General features: G+C 36.4%; 1 protein-coding gene across 5 annotated transcripts in view; it reads right to left on the bottom strand.

Annotated features, from left to right (window-relative positions):
* Nucleotides 1-1,528: 1,528 nt before the first annotated feature.
* LOC106071070 (transmembrane protease serine 11A-like) overlaps nucleotides 1,529-18,960 on the bottom strand; it is a 156,328-nt gene continuing 138,896 nt past the window's right edge. For all 5 annotated transcript variants that reach the window (XM_056020516.1, XM_056020515.1, XM_056020514.1 and 2 more), the window contains 2 exons: nucleotides 8,413-8,556; nucleotides 1,529-4,477 (listed from right to left, as the gene is read on the bottom strand). In XM_056020516.1, coding sequence (XP_055876491.1) covers nucleotides 3,941-4,477; nucleotides 8,413-8,556 — 681 coding nt within the window. In that variant the 3' untranslated portion in view covers nucleotides 1,529-3,940. The remainder of the gene's footprint in view (nucleotides 4,478-8,412; nucleotides 8,557-18,960) is intronic.

The raw sequence follows: 18,960 nt of genomic DNA, 5'->3' as shown, positions 1-18,960 counted from the left end.
AATGTTGGATATCATTATACCATTGACAGAACATAAACTTTAAAAAAATACTGAAGATAATTAACAGATGGTTGAAACAAAATCTAATGGTCATATTAAATAGACCAAACTGTCAATAAACACAATAATTATACAGATTAATACACATAAAAAGAGTGTCTTCATGAGCCCAGTTACTACTGGAGTAGTAAATGCAGAGAGTGTTTGACCATTAAGGAATAATAGTAAATAGTTGTTTCTTTTCTTATTCTTTACTGTTATTTGAGAGTCAACTTTTTAAAATTATTTGTACAAAATGTATGCATTGACAAAGCCTAAAATGCTGGTCTCCTTTTTCTATGTTTAAATTTTTTCATAAACTTGATGTGAATACAGGTATTATTTTTGTATGTGTCTTTATGTAAGCTTTGATATATTTGTCATTTTAAAAAATACAGCTACAGTTTTTCTGTTCTTTCTTGTTATTTATGAAAAACAGATAATGAATTCAAATTATTCACTTTTGGTTTAGCAGCCAAATGCTTTACAGTTCCACAACTGTATGAATACAAGATTACAGTTCATGGGCTATAGCAGTAATAATGTCCTTCCACTCATGTCCATGCTGAAAGAATACAGCAATGTTGATGTTCTTTACATCTTGATTTCAAATCTGATGGACTAGGACTTGAAACCATAGAATAAAAGTATACAGTCAGATGGCCAATTAAATGTATTCTTGATAAATGAAACTTGTAATATACATTGAATATAGAGAATAACCAAACAAAATACATACATTTAATAAAATAAATTATTTGATGTGATTCTCTTCTTTAAATAGGCTTTAAATAAGTATTCTGAAAGCAATGAACCTAATACTTTGTTTTCCTTTAGTTCTAAAGCTAATATAATTTTGTCATTAATGTGTTTTCTATTAATTTGTAACAAATATGACTCAAATAGTTTCATATTGTAGCAATGGAAATAACTTTTTAACTTCTTGATGCAATTTCTGAGAATGTCAATAGCACTCTAATACCTGATATGAAATTTGAATCACAGTTTTTTTTTAATATAAGATGTATCACAATCAATGGGAAGAATGAAGTGATCAATAGGTAGTCAACTACTGAGTCAACAACATTTTTTGTTTTTAATTTTAAAAAGAGAATAAGTTTTTATTTTAATAAGAAAAAAATAAATACCAAACTTTTAACATTCTCTGATCTACATTTTATGTAAACCTGACAACTTCTGTTTAAATGTGTCTGTAATGTAGTAAGAAGTATTACTCTAGACAAATAATTTTTACATTTCAATTTGTTGACAAGATGCAAAGAATACTTTTCACTATTTTCTGACAATGCTCAGTTAAAGGGTAGCTAGACTTATTGATCTTTTATACACTTTTTGATTCAAAATAAGTTAACAAAAAATAAGATAATGTTTTAAAAAAAAAGTCCTACAAATTTTATGTAAAAAATACTTTTCAATGAACAAAGAAACATTTCACATCTACTTTTAGTTGGCAATATCCTTTTTAAAAAAAAAAACAAATTACAATGCACTTGCCTACAAAAATGAAAACTGAATAAAGCCCTCTGATATCAATGCCATTTTTTATAAACAAAAAATAAATAAGTTGATGCAAAGAATAATTTAAATTCTTTTGACTTCATTGACTTCTATAACCAATATACATGATAGATACAACATTCAACATCACAATGACAAGCACATTCAATGAATATTTTCTCTAGAATCTCATTTGACATACTGACTTCAAACAACTAATGGGTATGGAATGTTTTTAAATGTTGTTTGAATCCTGTTTTTCTATTAGTAAAGTAATGACATGTTACCTTTTTTTTTTAAATTTCAGCTAGTTAGTCTTAAGACATGATTTACTTTGATTCTTTAAATTTAGTTGTTTAAGGGAGATATTATTATATAAAGAAATAGAAATATAATTTTTCTGCTAGCATTTCTGATATTTTGTCTAAGAATAGGTAAAAAAAAAAAAAAAATTATAAAATGTGGAGAAAGTAGAATTCTATCTTGTTTTTTGTTTTTTTAAACTAATTACATTGTAGAAAAGAAGAGAAAAAAATTACCTTTCCTCTAGTTATGTAATAGTTCATAGTGACATAGTTTACATTGATAGTTATGAGTTCAAAATATTTTGTCTACATAGAATTAAACAGGAATTAAACAGGATCTACTTTATTAGTGCTCTGTCTTATTCTGCCACAAGTTTTTTTTCCAATTTAACTCAACATAGAGTTCATATACTTGTCTAAATTTATCAGAACATTTTGGTAGTTTTAAGTTCAACTAATGGGCAACATTCTGTATAAATTTTTTATATTTTTTTTTATTTCAAACTCAGTATAAGTTTTAGTATCTATTTTTTTTTCTATTTTTCTTAACTTTGCTTTACCTTTAGCTTTAGCTCAATTAAGGAATCTTTTATGAAAGGGGACTTATAAGTAGTAAGCTTGTTCATTTATTTAAATTGATATTTTTAATACGCTTTTTTTTTGTTTTACTTTTTACCTTCATTTCAAGTCAATGGTTTCATTTGGCAAAATGTCTAAATAGTGAACATTCACTAAGGAGGGATGGTAGAACTTATCCATTTTGTTTTGGGGGGAAATGATTCAATCATCAAAGAATTTTCATACACAATATAAAGTAGAGATTATGCTGCAATACTATCTGCAAGTTTGATCTATCACAATGTGTAATTATACTGTCATGAAAGGGACACAAAATAATAATGATAATAATAAAACATTAACAAAAATATTACAATAGTAAAAAAAAAAGGTATTATGACTTCTATAAAAAGTTCAAATCTAAACAATTTTTAAATTATATGTAACTAATAATGTTTCAAATTAAAATTCTTATTTTCTTATTTTCATTGATACTGTTTTATCTTTTTTGTTTTGCTGTTATGATATTTATCATGTAAAAAAATGTGTTTGTTAGTCTTGTGAAAAGTATGCTAAGAAAATACAAACTGTTTTTTTCTTCTTCTGATCAAAAGCATCACATTACTAATTTAGATTAAAAAAAAAATTAATGAAATTGTGCAGTTTTACTGTAATCAGGTCCCAATTGGTTCAAAATATCAAACATTTATACCAGACATACCCACCTTATTATAGTACTGAATATATATATATATATGTGTGTATATAAACACCAAACATTAAATGTCGGCAACAAAGACTGGAGTCTACAGAGATCAACCCGTACTTCAAATATAATACATTTGGTGGTGTGGCAGTGCCACAGAACTGTGCCATTATGATTGATGGCGAATGACAACATCTAACCCTCAAGGCGACATCTTAAAATCAGCAAATCATCTTATCATTAATTATTTCTTTTTCTTTTCCAGTTAGCAAATCTTTATTTCAGCTTGCTGTATACAAATCTTCACTTTCATATCAGTAATATTTGACTTTTTAAAAAAAATAGGCCAATTGACAAGATTAACCCATCATGCGTAGTAAAACTGTAAATATGCCAATGATACCGAAATAACAGCAAAATTACAAGGTATATAATCTACAAGGTAGAAATTGTAAAAAAAATTTAAAATTGTATTCTTATGTTGGGAACAATACAAAAGACTGAGGAAGTTCTTTCATTTTCTATGTGTAAACATCTAAGACTATTCTACTTTTAAGTTTCTATCCTTACATGACTATTTCCGGGTTGCATTTTTTCTTACTATCACACAGCATCCAAGAACCACAACTTCTCCAAACATTGTCCCCTTTCCCAATTATCACCCTTCTGATACAAAAACATGTAGCAAAGTTTGCGCGTAGCTCAAGTCTGTGCCCGGTATCTGAGTGGATCAAATGTATGAAATCAAATTGAGTTGATGGTTTGTAACAAAACTCTAAGACTTGTATGATCACAACTTTGGGGGCCCGTCCCTTCATCTGTTGTCTTTGATTGTTTGGTAAATCCAGTCCAAGTAGCTGGACACTTTCGTATAGATGCCATACTTGCCTTTCTTCCCACAACCTTCGCCGTAGCTGGTCACGCCATAAAGATAGTATCTCTCCTGGTGCTCATCGTAGTCACTGCACAGCAGAGGCCCGCCGCTGTCTCCGGCGCAAGAGTCGATCCCTCCTCGCTTGTACCCAGCACAGACCTGGCTGGAAGTAATATTATACTCAAACACCCTGCGGCATTTCTGGTGCCGCACCACGGGAACCTGTGCCTCCTGGAGAGAGTCTGAACCGTAGATATGCGTGTTCTTCAGTTTGCCCCAGCCAACGATGGTGCAGGGTTTGTTGCGCTTGGGCTTAAAGTCCTCAGGCGGGAGGCAGGCGAACCCGGGTTGGGTGAAGGCAGATGGGGGATGGCGAAGTTTGATCAAAGCGATGTCGTTGGTGATGGTCTGGTAATCAAAGTCTGGATGAGGAAATTCACTTTCAGGACGAATATCTTCTTGCGTCGAGTCAAACTTCTGATAGATAGAAATATAAACATTATTTTAACGAAACTAATAGTAGTAGCCTACTTAGTAGAATGGTATTAAAATAGTATGTCTATTTTAAAATCTTCTTTTTTTAAGACCGAATCAAAGCCAAATTAGCCAATCGTCATAGTTTTCTATTTAGGTGATCCTTAATGAACGATCCTGCTTGTAGCCCTCTGGAGCTAGTCTAGTCCACTTCTGAAATGTCTACTTTTAGTCTTGTAACTACTGACCTACTTTTGTCATACAGCACCAACTTCTTGTGTACACATAATTCAATAAGAAATAAATCACTTTTTGTGAAATTTTAACAAGACTTTTGGAATTGTATTTTGCGTTCGAGTTTTCCAGGATTTTAAAGAATGTACTTTAAACAAATTTTATCAATGAATCACTCTAAATATATCAATGAATCACTCAAAATATATCAATGAATCACTCAAAATATATAAATGAATCACTCAAAATATATCAATGAGTCACTCAAAATATATTAATCAATCACTTAAAATATATCAATGAGTCACTCAAAATATATTAATGAATCACTTAAAATATATCAATGAGTCACCCAAAATTTAATAATGAATCATTCAAAATATATCAATGAATCACTCAAAATATATCAATGAATCACTCAAAATATATAAATGAATCACTCAAAATATATCAATGAGTCACTCAAAATATATTAATCAATCACTTAAAATATATCAATGAGTCACTCAAAATATATTAATGAATCACTTAAAATATATCAATGAGTCACCCAAAATTTAATAATGAATCATTCAAAATATATCAATGAATCACTCAAAATATATCAATGAATCACTCAAAATATATCAATGAATCACTCAAAATATATTAAGGAACCAAAAAACTTTAATGGTGTGCTCTTTTTTTTGTTTTCTTCTCAAGGAAAGAATTTAAATGTACACTAATTACTTTCTCAATCAATTAGAATCTCGTCTGCCAGAATAAAGAAAGACTTAAGTTGATTAGTGCCAGCGGTCTGAACAGATTTGAATGACTCCTAGGTCTAGACCTTTATAGGTTTTTCTTCGTATAACATCGCTGTCTTATATTGGGGGGAAATAGGAATACGCACTCTAATCAAATTTCCGTTTGATTGAATCATGAAATGTTATTATCTGCATTAGAAGAGTTTAAAAAATGTCCACTTTTAAATATCTTCCTCTCTCTCTCTCCTCTTTTTTGTCTATTAAATACGTGCATCGATGTAAGATAAAATCCTCTATCTCACTATATGCAAACTTCCACTAATAGATAGAAAAAAAAAAGCTGGCACCTATAGGGAGATAATCATTCTGAAAGAAATAAAACTAGATGGAGGTACATTAGACCAACTTTTCACTATCGAGATCGGCTGCCAAAACTAACATAAGCAAAATAGACAAAGTAACAAACTAATGGACCGAAGATATTAAAAGGAGATATAAATAACAAGAAAATCAGAAAACTTTTTTATAAAGTTTATCTAAGGAGAAGAACTCCACATTTACAACTAGGCTATATATCTCAATAATGTAGAATTCAGTTCCCCTTTTCGATATTAAGCAACGTAATTGATTATATATGGCTCCTTTTGTCTCGAAAGGCAATGGATGCGCCCAAGTGAGTCACTGGTTTTGGCTTAATCTTGAGACGGGGCAGAATCTGGTGTGGCTAATCAAGCCAATTCTAGAACGGCAGACTTTGCCACAATTCGTACATTTGTATGCCTCTGATTTAGGGCTAGCAGACAGGGCAGCTTTCTTTTTTTCCCTCTTGATTAAAGCCGCTTCAATTCTTTTGTTCTCAGCAAGGGTTGTCCCAGCACGCACAGTCTGTCTCCATGCACTCCGGTCTTTGGCTATGTTTTCCCACATACTTTCACTGATGCCCGAGGCTCTCATGTCTCGCTTGCAGACATCTCTATATGTTAGTCTTGGGCGGCCCTTGGGTCTGACTCCTTCCACAAGCTCAGCATATAAGATATCTTTCGGGATTCTACCATCTGGCATGCGGGTAACATGTCCGAGCCAGCGTAATCTCCTTTGTGTCAGGAGAGCATACATGCTGTTCATATTGGCCAATCTCAAAACTTCCTGATTGATTACCAATAACTAACTGACTAATTGGTTAATTTTTTAATTGATTCATGTTTTGTTAGGCACAATAAATAAATGTCTTAAATTTCAACTTGATCCAAGAGTGGGGGTGAGAGAAATAGCGCGTTCAACATTTGTAACAGACAGAAATTCATCAGCGAAATGAAGTAAACTGCTGCTTTGGTGTCGATGATCGAAAGAAGAGAAGCTAAAATCCCTCACCAAATAAACTAAACTGGAAATCAAGAGAAACACCACATTTAACAAGGTTACAAAGACAGTTTGTGTGGAAACACAAACTTAAAATCGGCCCCCGAAGTGGTCCACCCAGGCAGGCTTTAATATTTTCAGAAAGAACATCCAAATGAAATTATATCAAAGACAAATGAGAGATAAGGATGGAGAAAGAAGGTTGACAGATCTTGTGTAGTGCCCCAATGATGCTGAAGATCAAAGGATAGGTGCAAGTGAATGCAAAGTTAGATGTGAACCTGGCCTAATTAGTTCCCGCTTCAGACCTTGTGGTCTATAGGGCAGATGATGTAAAGTTCATCTGTTTTTGTGGCCTACGGTTAACGCGGATGTCATGTAGCCAGCACAACGACCAACCGTCTTTACTTTTCCCCAACTAATGTCAGGTACCCATTAGAGCTGAGTGGACTCAGAGGCGCCTTAGGATTCCAAAGTTGAAAATCCCAGTCTTCATCAGGATTCGAACCCGGAACCCCCGGTTCGGAAGCCAAGCCCTTTACCGCTCAGGCACCGCGCCTCCCCTGGCCTAACTGATGTCTTATAATTGATCTAATTGTTTTGAATAGGCTCAATCTCTTATTCGAATCCTCTATTCTGGTCTATACGATGTAGATACATTTCAGGAAAATGAAGTTTGCAAGATTACTATTCGTTTTAAATTAGGTCTAACTTATAATGCATACTAATTAGCTTTTTCTCTTTAAAAAACTGCTTGCATAATTGTTTTTAAAAATTAGATTTTTCGCTTTCAGAAAAAAAAAAGTAGCCGTTGCATCAGAACTTTGAATGGTCTAAAATATTGTGATGTCGGATTTTCAATATCTTTTCTAGTTAACGAGATATAAAAAAGGCCTACTTTATTCAAGAAGCAGTATACCTAGTGCAAGTATTTTTAATATAAAATCACCCAAGAGAGCATTAGCATATCTAAACAGTAACAATGATAAACATGGATATTATTCTGCATTGACTCCAGGAGAGCACTTATAAAGCCAAGAAAATGAAATCCCAGACCAAGTGGCCAATAACGAGGTAAGAAGACAGTAGTCAGAAATCTCTGGACGACGTGAAAAAGCGGTCAAGAACGGAGCCCCATATTTCCTATCTATCTTTGAAGAACCGATATATCAATCCTAAGTGTAGTTACGCCAGCTGTAGCACTTTTTTAGCGGCCTCCGAAAGGGGAATAGACGATATCAATTTTGTGTGGTCTGTCTCTCCGCCCGTCCGTCCATCCCGTTTAAATCTGCTTAATTAAACGACCAGCACTAAAGTAACTAGCGGGAGGCGAAACCTTTTTTTTTGGTCTCCAAAGACTGACGGGCCAAAACAAATCGTGTGAGAGTGTATAAAGAGCAGCTATAGACAAGGGCCTGATCTAGCGTCCAGATCTATAACTGAGGCCGACGTTCGAAGTATTAGGCTAGATGTCAATTAAATAAGTGTATATTTAAACGTAAATGAAGAATATTGTATTATTATTATTTCTAATACGTAATGAGCGCTAGACATTAATGACTTACAACCCTCCTCCCTCACACACACACACACACTGACCTGCATGTCGTGCTCACCAACTCTTACAATTAATTTTCTCCTTCGGTTGTTTTTCTTAACACAGTGGGCAGCGGTCAAAACCCACCTGGGGGCTATCAATGTACCTCCACAATATTGCTCGTGGAATTTGGTTAATATGGCCACCTGAAACGAGAAACAGATATTGGTTGTTTTATATCTTCATTTTCTAATTATTTTATGCATAAACACACAATCTAAAAAAAATATAAAAAAAATGGAAAATATTATATAACGTAATACTACGGCATCTGTAATACGGTGGATATACAAAATGTAAAACTTAAAATGCGGGGCCTATCATTATCATTTCTTCATCTGTAACTTTCCATCGTCTCACATTTCCGTATCTCTTTGTCAAGATAAATGAGGCGTAGATCTTAAGTAGCTGTAAGTGTACCAGACTTAGTGACTCTGTCAAATGACAGTACAATGGCGTTACTATTGAGATAAATGAGACAGCTGCCATTAAGTCTCCTTAGTTTCAACTGGCTGATAAACCGGGTCAACGGCCAAACAACAAAGAATGTGGGCTACTTCTAAAAGAAATTACATTCTTCCCACAATTTGCGCACCCTTCCCCCAAAGGAAGTACACGACCGCTTGACAGAGAAACATAAGGAGTACACCATGCAGGATTCAAACATTGTATGTGGTATACATGTACATGTATACATACGCGCAGGTAGTACATGTACTGCATATTTATGTTTTAAGTTCATTTGGACAAGGTCTACAGAGATACACCTAGCCAAACTTTGGGAAACACTGACCTAGATAAACTTTAGGAAACACTGACCTAGACAAACTTTGGGAAACACTGACCTAGACAAACTTTGGGAAACACTGACCTAGACAAACTTTGGGAAACACTGACCTAGACAAACTTTGGGAAACACTGACCTAGACAAACTTTGGGAAACACTGACCTAGATAAACTTTGGGAAACACTGACCTAGACAAACACAAAAACAAAATTGATACGGTTGACAGACTGTAAATGGAATGTCCTGCAGTTCTGAAACTTCGTTTATTAAGTTCATAGTGTTGTTTGGACGCACAGAAAGAGAGAGAGAGAAATAGAGACAGATAGAGAGAAAGAGAGAGAGAAAAAGAAAGAGAGAGAAAGAGAGAGAGTGAGATTGAGAGAGAGAGAGATAGAGAGAGAGAGAGAGAGAGAGAGATAAAGAGAGAGAGCTTGGGAGAAGATTGGAAAGATTAAAAAGAGAGACCCCTGCTAATGTAGAGTTTACATTATTGCCTACAGAAACACTACTTTTATCAGCATCAAACTTCCAATACTAATTAAACAGGCCAGATTGTTTAGCGCTATTTATTCTTGTCTTTTTTTTTCGGTAAGGGGGGGGGGTGGAGTGGTATACTAAAATTAACAGATTCTTCTTCAGCTAGCCAGCTTTTTGTTGCAGAGCTGTAACCTCTTCTGCAGCATAAGAATGATCTTCCATTAGAGGATTTTTTTTCAATGCAAAAAGAGCCTCACCACGTAGCACTCAATGAGATGTTTGCTCTACAGGCACACACACAAACACACACACACACTCATACAGGCTAAATCTCACTATTCAACCGAAACACTCATTTAAAAAAATGGAGAAAAAAAAAGTCCAGTAACTCTTGTTATTTTTTTGTTTCCCAATACCGTAGCAACATTTACTACGGTTCTGTAAGACCTTATATAATCACACCTTTACATTGGTCATGACCAGACTGTCTCACATTGCTATCGATTTAACGTTCTTCCTATCCATGGGGAGCGCTGCCCGCATTCATGGCTCGAGATTCAAATGATTTGAATGCCAGTTTAAAGTGAGCGCCAGCATTTGAGTTGGTTTCTTTTTTTTTTTGGTTCCATTCTGAACTCTAGTAGTTGCATTCAAGTGCACTCAATGGCGTTGCCAATATAAAATTCGTTCATAATTTGCCACACTAGCACATTTTGTGTATGTTCTTTCGGCCAGTAATAGCCAGACTGTTTCTCAAACAATATATGGAACTAGGTATTCACACACATATATGTGTGTATATATATATACACATAAAATATATAAACACATGCACACCAATCTGCAAAAACAAGTCCTATACATTTTAGTAGGTTTATAATATGATGTGAAGCTTACATAAATATAACCTCAGCTTATGGCGCCAATACGAATCTTAATTCAACTTATAGCACCAATATGAATCTTAATTTAACTTATAGCACCAGAGTGAGTAGATAGACAGACACAGAGTGAGTTGATAGACAGACACAGAGTGAGCTGATAGACAGAGACAGAGTGAGCTGATAGACAGACACAGAGTGAGCTGATAGACAGACACAGAGTGAGCTGATAGACAGACACAGAGTGGACCTTAAATATTGCCGAGGTGGTAAAATTATACAGCGCATAATCCTTCACCTCCCCCCCCCCATTTTATTTCATTCTTTGCTCAGGAGCCTATATTCAAAAGCGTTGAGACCAGCATTTCACTGTCAGTTGAGCTTCAAGTAGATTGAACAACTTACAAACATAAAGCAATAGTTGTAGAAACGTGTCCAGACGAGATTAGTTCTCAAATTATTACTCTTCTATTTTAACCCTTAAAGTGCTGAGCAGTTTTACAATATAAAATGGAATTACAATTATGATGTTTAGAGGCTAAACTACCACTCGCGTTTTAAGGGTTAAGAAGCTACAAAACGAGACATTAAATAGGAATGCATTTTTTGTCATCACAATACAATACTGGTCACGTGTGTTCTGAGTTTTTTGAATGACGTCATTTAGTTTTTGTTTGGAATTCACTCCCCATTGCTCTTAGACAGACAACACTAGATTCAAGAAGAACATTAAGACCTATCTTTTTTTTTAATTAGTTTGTCATTTGAGCTCTCGTGTTTATCTTTGTCATGTTATCACAGCGCCTTGAGCCTACAACATGTTTGTTAACAGCGCTTTATACATTATAGTGTTATTATTAATATTATGTTTTACTTTTATTATTTATGAGGGAAAATTCATATTTATCTACTAGGATACAATTAAAATAAAGTTTTTATTTCTCGATTACTGCTTCCTAAATAAGGTTACCGGACGTCCGCCCAAAGGAAGACAGATAGGAAGACCTTACAAAATAAGAACAAACAAAAAAAAACAACAACACAATACTCATACAAAAACAAGACAAAGTTAAGTTGAACAAATTAGTCTAAGAATTTGAATTGATGAGACGCACAAGTAGATCATTGGCTGTACAACTGCAATATACAGTATTCTAGTTCTCAGACGAAGTCTTGGTTTCTCCAGTACTTAGAATAATGTTTCTGATAGATTCAATGGAGAGTGCACTTCTAGCTCATAGTTTCAATGGAGAGTCTACCTCTAGCTCATAGATTCATTGGAGAGTGCACTTCTAGCTCATAGATTCAATGGAGAGTGCACTTCTAGCTCATATATTTAATGGAGAGTGCACATCTAGCTCATAGATTTAATGGAGAGTGCACCTCTAGCTCATAGATTCAATGGAGAGTGCACTTCTAGCTCATAGATTCAATGGAGAGTGCACTTCTAGCTCATAGATTCAATGGAGAGTGCACCTCTAGCTCATAGATTCAATGGAGAGTGCACTTCTAGCTCATAGTTTCAATGGAGAGTCAACCTCTAGCTCATAGATTCAATGGAGAGTGCACTTCTAGCTCATAAATTTAATGGAGAGTGCATATCTAGCTCATAGATTCAATGGAGAGTGCACTTCTAGCTCATAGTTTCAATGGAGAGTCTACCTCTAGCTCATAGATTCATTGGAGAGTGCACTTCTAGCTCATAGATTCAATGGAGAGTGCACTTCTAGCTCATATATTTAATGGAGAGTGCACATCTAGCTCATAGATTTAATGGAGAGTGCACCTCTAGCTCATAGATTCAATGAAGAGTGCACTTCTAGCTCATAGATTCAATGGAGAGTGCACTTCTAGCTCATAGATTCAATGGAGAGTGCACCTCTAGCTCATAGATTCAATGGAGAGTGCACTTCTAGCTCATAGTATCAATGGAGAGTCAACCTCTAGCTCATAGATTCAATGGAGAGTGCACTTCTAGCTCATAAATTTAATGGAGAGTGCATATCTAGCTCATAGATTCAATGGAGAGTGCACTTCTAGCTCATAGATTCAATGGAGAGTGCACTTCTAGCTCATAGATTTAATGGAGAGTGCACCTCTAGCTCATAGATTCAACGGAGAGTCTACCTCTAGCTCATAGATTCAATGGAGAGTGCACTTCTAGCTCATAGATTCAATGGAGAGTGCACTTCTGGCTCATAGATTCAATGGAGAGTGCACTTCTAGCTCATAGATTTAATGGAGAGTGCACCTCTAGCTCATAGATTCAATGGAGAGTGCACTTCTAGCTCATAGATTCAATGGAAAGTGCACTTCTAGCTCATAGATTTAATGGAGAGTGCACTTCTAGCTCATAGATTTAATGGAGAGTGCACCTCTAGCTCATAGATTCAATGGAGAGTGCAATTCTAGCTCATAGATTCAATGGAGAGTGCACTTCTAGCTCATAGATTTAATGGAGAGTGCACTTCTAGCTCATAGATTCAATGGAGAGTGCACCTCTAGCTCATAGATTTAATGGAGAGTGCACCTCTAGCTCATAGATTCAATGGAGAGTGCACCTCTAGCTCATAGATTCAATGGAGAGTCTACCTCTAGCTCATAGATTCAATGGAGAGTTTACCTCTAGCTCATAGATTCAATGGAGAGTGCACCTCTAGCTCATAGATTCAATGGAGAGTGCACTTCTAGCTCATAGTTTCAAAGGAGAGTCTACCTCTAGCTCATAGATTTAATGGAGAGTGCACTTCTAGATCACAGATTCAATGGAGAGTGCACATTTAGCTCATATATTTAATGGAGAGTGCCCTTCTAGCTCATATATTTAATGGAGAGTGCACTTCTAGCTCATAGATTCAATGGAGAGTGCACTTCTAGCTCATATATTTAATGGAGAGTGCACTTCTAGCTAATAGATTCAATGGAGAGTGCACTTCTAGCTAATAGATTCAATGGAGAGTGCACCTCTAGCTAATAGATTCAATGGAGAGTGCACTTCTAGCTAATAGATTCAATGGAGAGTGCACATCTAGCTCATAGATTTAATGGAGAGTGCACCTCTAGCTAATAGATTCAATGGAGAGTGCACTTCTAGCTCATATATTTAATGGAGAGTGCACCTCTAGCTAATAGATTCAATGGAGAGTGCACTTCTAGCTAATAGATTCAATAGAGAGTGCACTTCTAGCTAATAGATTTAATGGAGAGTCTACCTCTAGCTAATAGATTAAATGGAGAGTGCACCTCTAGCTAATAGATTCAATGGAGAGTGCAACTCTAGCTAATAGATTCAATAGAGAGTGCACTTCTAGCTAATAGATTCAATGGATAGGGCACCTCTAGCTAATAGATTCAATGGAGAGTGCACTTCTAGCTAATAGATTCAATGGAGTGTGCACCTCTAGCTAATATATTCAATGGAGAATTCACCTCTAGCTAATAGATTTAATGGAGAGTGCACTTCTAGCTAATAGATTCAATGGATAGTGCACCTCTAGCTAATAGATTCAATGGAGAGTGCACTTCTAGCTAATAGATTCAATGGAGAGTGCACCTCTAGCTAATAGATTCAATGGAGAGTGCACTTCTAGCTAATAGATTCAATGGAGAGTGCACATCTAGCTCATAGATTTAATGGAGAGTGCACCTCTAGCTAATAGATTCAATGGAGAGTGCACTTCTAGCTAATAGATTCAATGGAGAGTGCACCTCTAGCTCATAGATTCAATGGAGAGTGCACCTCTAGCTCATAGATTCAATGGAGAGTGCACCTCTAGCTCATAGATTCAATGGAGAGTGCACTTCTAGCTCATAGATTCAATGGAGAGTGCACTTCTAGCTCAAAGATTCAATGGAGAGTGCACTTCTAGCTAATAGATTCAATGGAGAGTGCACTTCTAGCTAATAGATTCAATGGAGAGTGCACTTCTAGCTCATAGATTTAATGGAGAGTGCACCTCTAGCTCATAGATTCAATGGAGAGTGCACTTCTAGCTCATAGATTCAATGGAGAGTGCACTTCTAGCTCATAGATTTAATGGAGAGTGCACTTCTAGCTCATAGATTTAATGGAGAGTGCACCTCTAGCTCATAGATTCAATGGAGAGTGCACTTCTAGCTCATAGATTCAATGGAGAGTGCACTTCTAGCTCATAAAATTAATGGAGAGTGCACTTCTAGCTCATAGATTCAATGGAGAGTGCACCTCTAGCTCATAGATTCAATGGAGAGTCTACCTCTAGCTCATAGATTCAATGGAGAGTTTACCTCTAGCTCATAGATTCAATGGAGAGTGCACCTCTAGCTCATAGATTCAATGGAGAGTGCACTTCTAGCTCATAGTTTCAAAGGAGAGTCTACCTCTAGCTCATAGATTTAATGGAGAGTGCACTTCTAGCTCATAGATTCAATGGAGAGTGCACCTCTAGCTCATAGATTCAATGGAGAGTGCACCTCTAGCTCATAGATTCAATGGAGAGTCTACCTCTAGCTCATAGATTCAATGGAGAGTGCACTTCTAGCTCATAGATTCAATGTAGAGTCTACCTCTAAATCATAGATTCAATGGAGAGTGCACCTCTAGCTCATAGATTCAATGGAGAGTGCACTTCTAGCTCATATATTCAATGGAGAGTACACTTCTAGCTCATAGATTCAATTGAGAGTGCACTTCTAGCTCATAGATTCAATGTAGAGTCTACCTCTAAATCATAGATTCAATGGAGAGTGCACCTCTAGCTCATAGATTCAATGGAGAGTGCACTTCTAGCTCATATATTCAATGGAGAGTACACTTCTAGCTCATAGATTCAATTGAGAGTGCACCTCTAGCTCATAGATTCAAATAAGAGTCTATCTGTAGCTCAAAGATTCAAATAAGAGTCTATCTGTAGCTCAAAGATTCTAATAAGTGTCTATCTGTAGCTCATAGATTCAAATAAGAGTCTATCTGTAGCTCAAAGATTCAAATAAGAGTATCTGTAGCTCAAAGATTCAAATAAGAGTCTATCTGTAGCTCAAAGATTCAAATAAGAGTCTATCTGTAGCTCATAGATTCAATGGAGAGTGCACCTCTAGCTAATAGATTCAATGGAGAGTGCACTTCTAGCTCATATATTTAATGGAGAGTGCACTTCTAGCTCATAGATTCAATGGAGAGTGCACTTCTAGCTCATATATTTAATGGAGAGTGCACTTCTAGCTCATATATTTAATGGAGAGTGCACTTCTAGATCACAGATTCAATGGAGAGTGCACATTTAGCTCATATATTTAATGGAGAGTGCCCTTCTAGCTCATATATTTAATGGAGAGTGCACTTCTAGCTCATAGATTCAATGGAGAGTGCACTTCTAGCTCATATATTTAATGGAGAGTGCACCTCTAGCTAATAGATTCAATGGAGAGTGCACTTCTAGCTAATAGATTCAATGGAGAGTGCACTTCTAGCTAATAGATTTAATAGGGAGTCTACCTCTAGCTAATAGATTAAATGGAGAGTGCACCTCTAGCTAATAGATTCAATGGAGAGTGCAACTCTAGCTAATAGATTCAATAGAGAGTGCACTTCTAGCTAATAGATTCAATGGATAGGGCACCTCTAGCTAGTAGATTCAATGGAGAGTGCACTTCTAGCTAATAGATTCAATGGAGTGTGCACCTCTAGCTAATATATTCAATGGAGAATTCACCTCTAGCTAATAGATTTAATGGAGAGTGCACTTCTAGCTAATAGATTCAATGGAGAGTGCACTTCTAGCTAATAGATTCAATGGATAGGGCACCTCTAGCTAATAGATTCAATGGAGAGTGCACTTCTAGCTAATAGATTCAATGGAGAGTGCACCTCTAGCTAATAGATTCAATGGAGAGTGCACTTCTAGCTAATAGATTCAATGGAGAGTGCACATCTAGCTCATAGATTTAATGGAGAGTGCACCTCTAGCTAATAGATTCAATGGAGAGTCAACTTCTAGCTCATAGATTTAATGAAGAGTCCACCTCTAGCTCATAGATTTAATGAAGAGTCTACCTCTAGCTCATAGATTTAATGAAGAGTCTACCTCTAGCTCATAGATTTAATGAAGAGTCTACCTCTAGCTCATAGATTTAATGAAGAGTCTACCTCTAGCTCATAGATTTAATGAAGAGTCTACCTCTAGCTCATAGATTTAATGAAGAGTCTACCTCTAGCTCATAGATTTAATGAAGAGTCAACTTCTAGCTCATAGATTCAATGGAGAGTCTACCTCTAGCTCATAGATTTAATGAAGAGTCTACCTCTAGCTCATAGATTTAATGAAGAGTCTACCTCTAGCTCATAGATTTAATGAAGAGTCTACTTCTAGCTCATAGATTTAATGAAGAGTCTACCTCTAGCTCATAGATTTAATGAAGAGTCTACCTCTAGCTCATAGATTTAATGAAGAGTCTACCTCTAGCTCATAGATTTAATGAAGAGTCAACTTCTAGCTCATAGATTTAATGAAGAGTCTACCTCTAGCTCATAGATTTAATGAAGAGTCTACCTCTAGCACATAGATTTAATGAAGAGTCTACCTCTAGCTCATAGATTTAATGAAGAGTCTACCTCTAGCTCATAGATTTAATGAAGAGTCTACCTCTAGCTCATAGATTTAATGAAGAGTCTACCTCTAGCACATAGATTTAATGAAGAGTCTACCTCTAGCTCATAGATTTAACGAAGAGTCTACCTCTAGGTCATAGATTTAATGAAGAGTCTACCTCTAGCTCATGTCCACTGTGCGCAACATATCACTATCAGAGAGACTGTGTATGTAGGGATGGCTCTGTAAGACATATCACTATCAGAGAGACTGTGTATGTAGGGATGGCTCTGTAAGACATATCACTATCAGAGAGACTGTGTTGGTAGGGATGGCTCTGTAAGACATATCACTATCAGAGAGACTGTGTTGGTAGGGATGGCTCTGTAAGACATATCACTATCAGAGAGACTGTGTTGGTAGGGATGGCTCTGTAAGACATATCACTATCAGAGAGACTGTGTTGGTAGGGATGGCTCTGTAAGACATATCACTATCAGAGAGACTGTGTTGGTAGGGATGCCTCTGTAAGACATATCACTATTAGAGAGACTGTGTTGGTAGGGATGGCTATGTAAGACATATCACTATCAGAGAGACTGTGTTGGTAGGGATGGCTCTGTAAGACATATCACTATCAGAGAGACTGTGTTGGTAGGGATGGCTCTGTAAGACATATCACTATCAGAGAGACTGTGTTGGTAGGGATGCCTCTGTAAGACATATCACTATCAGAGAGACTGTGTTGGTAGGGATGGCTCTGTAAGACATATCACTATCAGAGAGACTGTGTTGGTAGGGATGCCTCTGTAAGACATATCACTATCAGAGAGACTGTGTTGGTAGGGATGGCTCTGTAAGACATATCACTATCAGAGAGACTGTGTTGGTAGGGATGGCTCTGTAAGACATATCACTATCAGAGAGACTGTGTTGGTAGGGATGGCTCTGTAAGACATATCACTATCAGAGAGACTGTGTTGGTAGGGATGGCTCTGTAAGACATATCACTATCAGAGAGACTGTGTTGGTAGGGATGGCTCTGTAAGACATATCACTATCAGAGAGACTGTGTTGGTAGGGATGCCTCTGTAAGACATATCACTATCAGAGAGACTGTGTTGGTAGGGATGGCTCTGTAAGACATATCACTATCAGAGAGACTGTGTTGGTAGGGATGGCTCTGTAAGACATATCACTATCAGAGAGACTGTGTTGGTAGGGATGGCTCTGTAAGACATATCAATATCAGAGAGACTGTGTTGGTAGGGATGCCTCTGTAAGACATATCACTATCAGAGAGACTGTGTTGGTAGGGATGGCTCTGTAAGACATATCACTATCAGAGAGACTGTGTTGGTAGGGATGCCTCTGTAAGACATATCACTATCAGAGAGACTGTGTTGGTAGGGATGGCTCTGTAAGACATATCACTATCAGAGAGACTGTGTTGGTAGGGATGGCTCTGTAAGACATATCACTATCAGAGAGACTGTGTTGGTAGGGATGGCTCTGTAAGACATATCACTATCAGAGAGACTTTGTATGTAGGGATGGCTCTGTAAGACATATCACTATCAGAGAGACTGTGTTGGTAGGGATGGCTCTGTAAGACATATCACTATCAGAGAGACTGTGTATGTAGGGATGGCTCTGTAAGACATATCACTATCAGAGAGACTGAGTATGTAGGGATGGCTCTGTAAGACATATCACTATCAGAGAGACTGTGTATGTAGGGATGGCTCTGTAAGACATATCACTATCAGAGAGACTGTGTATGTAGGGATGGCTCTGTAAGACATATCACTGTCAGAGAGACTGAAGGATGACTTTGAA

The sequence above is a fragment of the Biomphalaria glabrata genome, chromosome 2, assembly GCF_947242115.1.
Source record: "Biomphalaria glabrata chromosome 2, xgBioGlab47.1, whole genome shotgun sequence".
Lineage (NCBI taxonomy): Eukaryota > Metazoa > Mollusca > Gastropoda > Planorbidae > Biomphalaria > Biomphalaria glabrata.
This window is presented reverse-complemented; position numbering and strand designations above follow the sequence as displayed.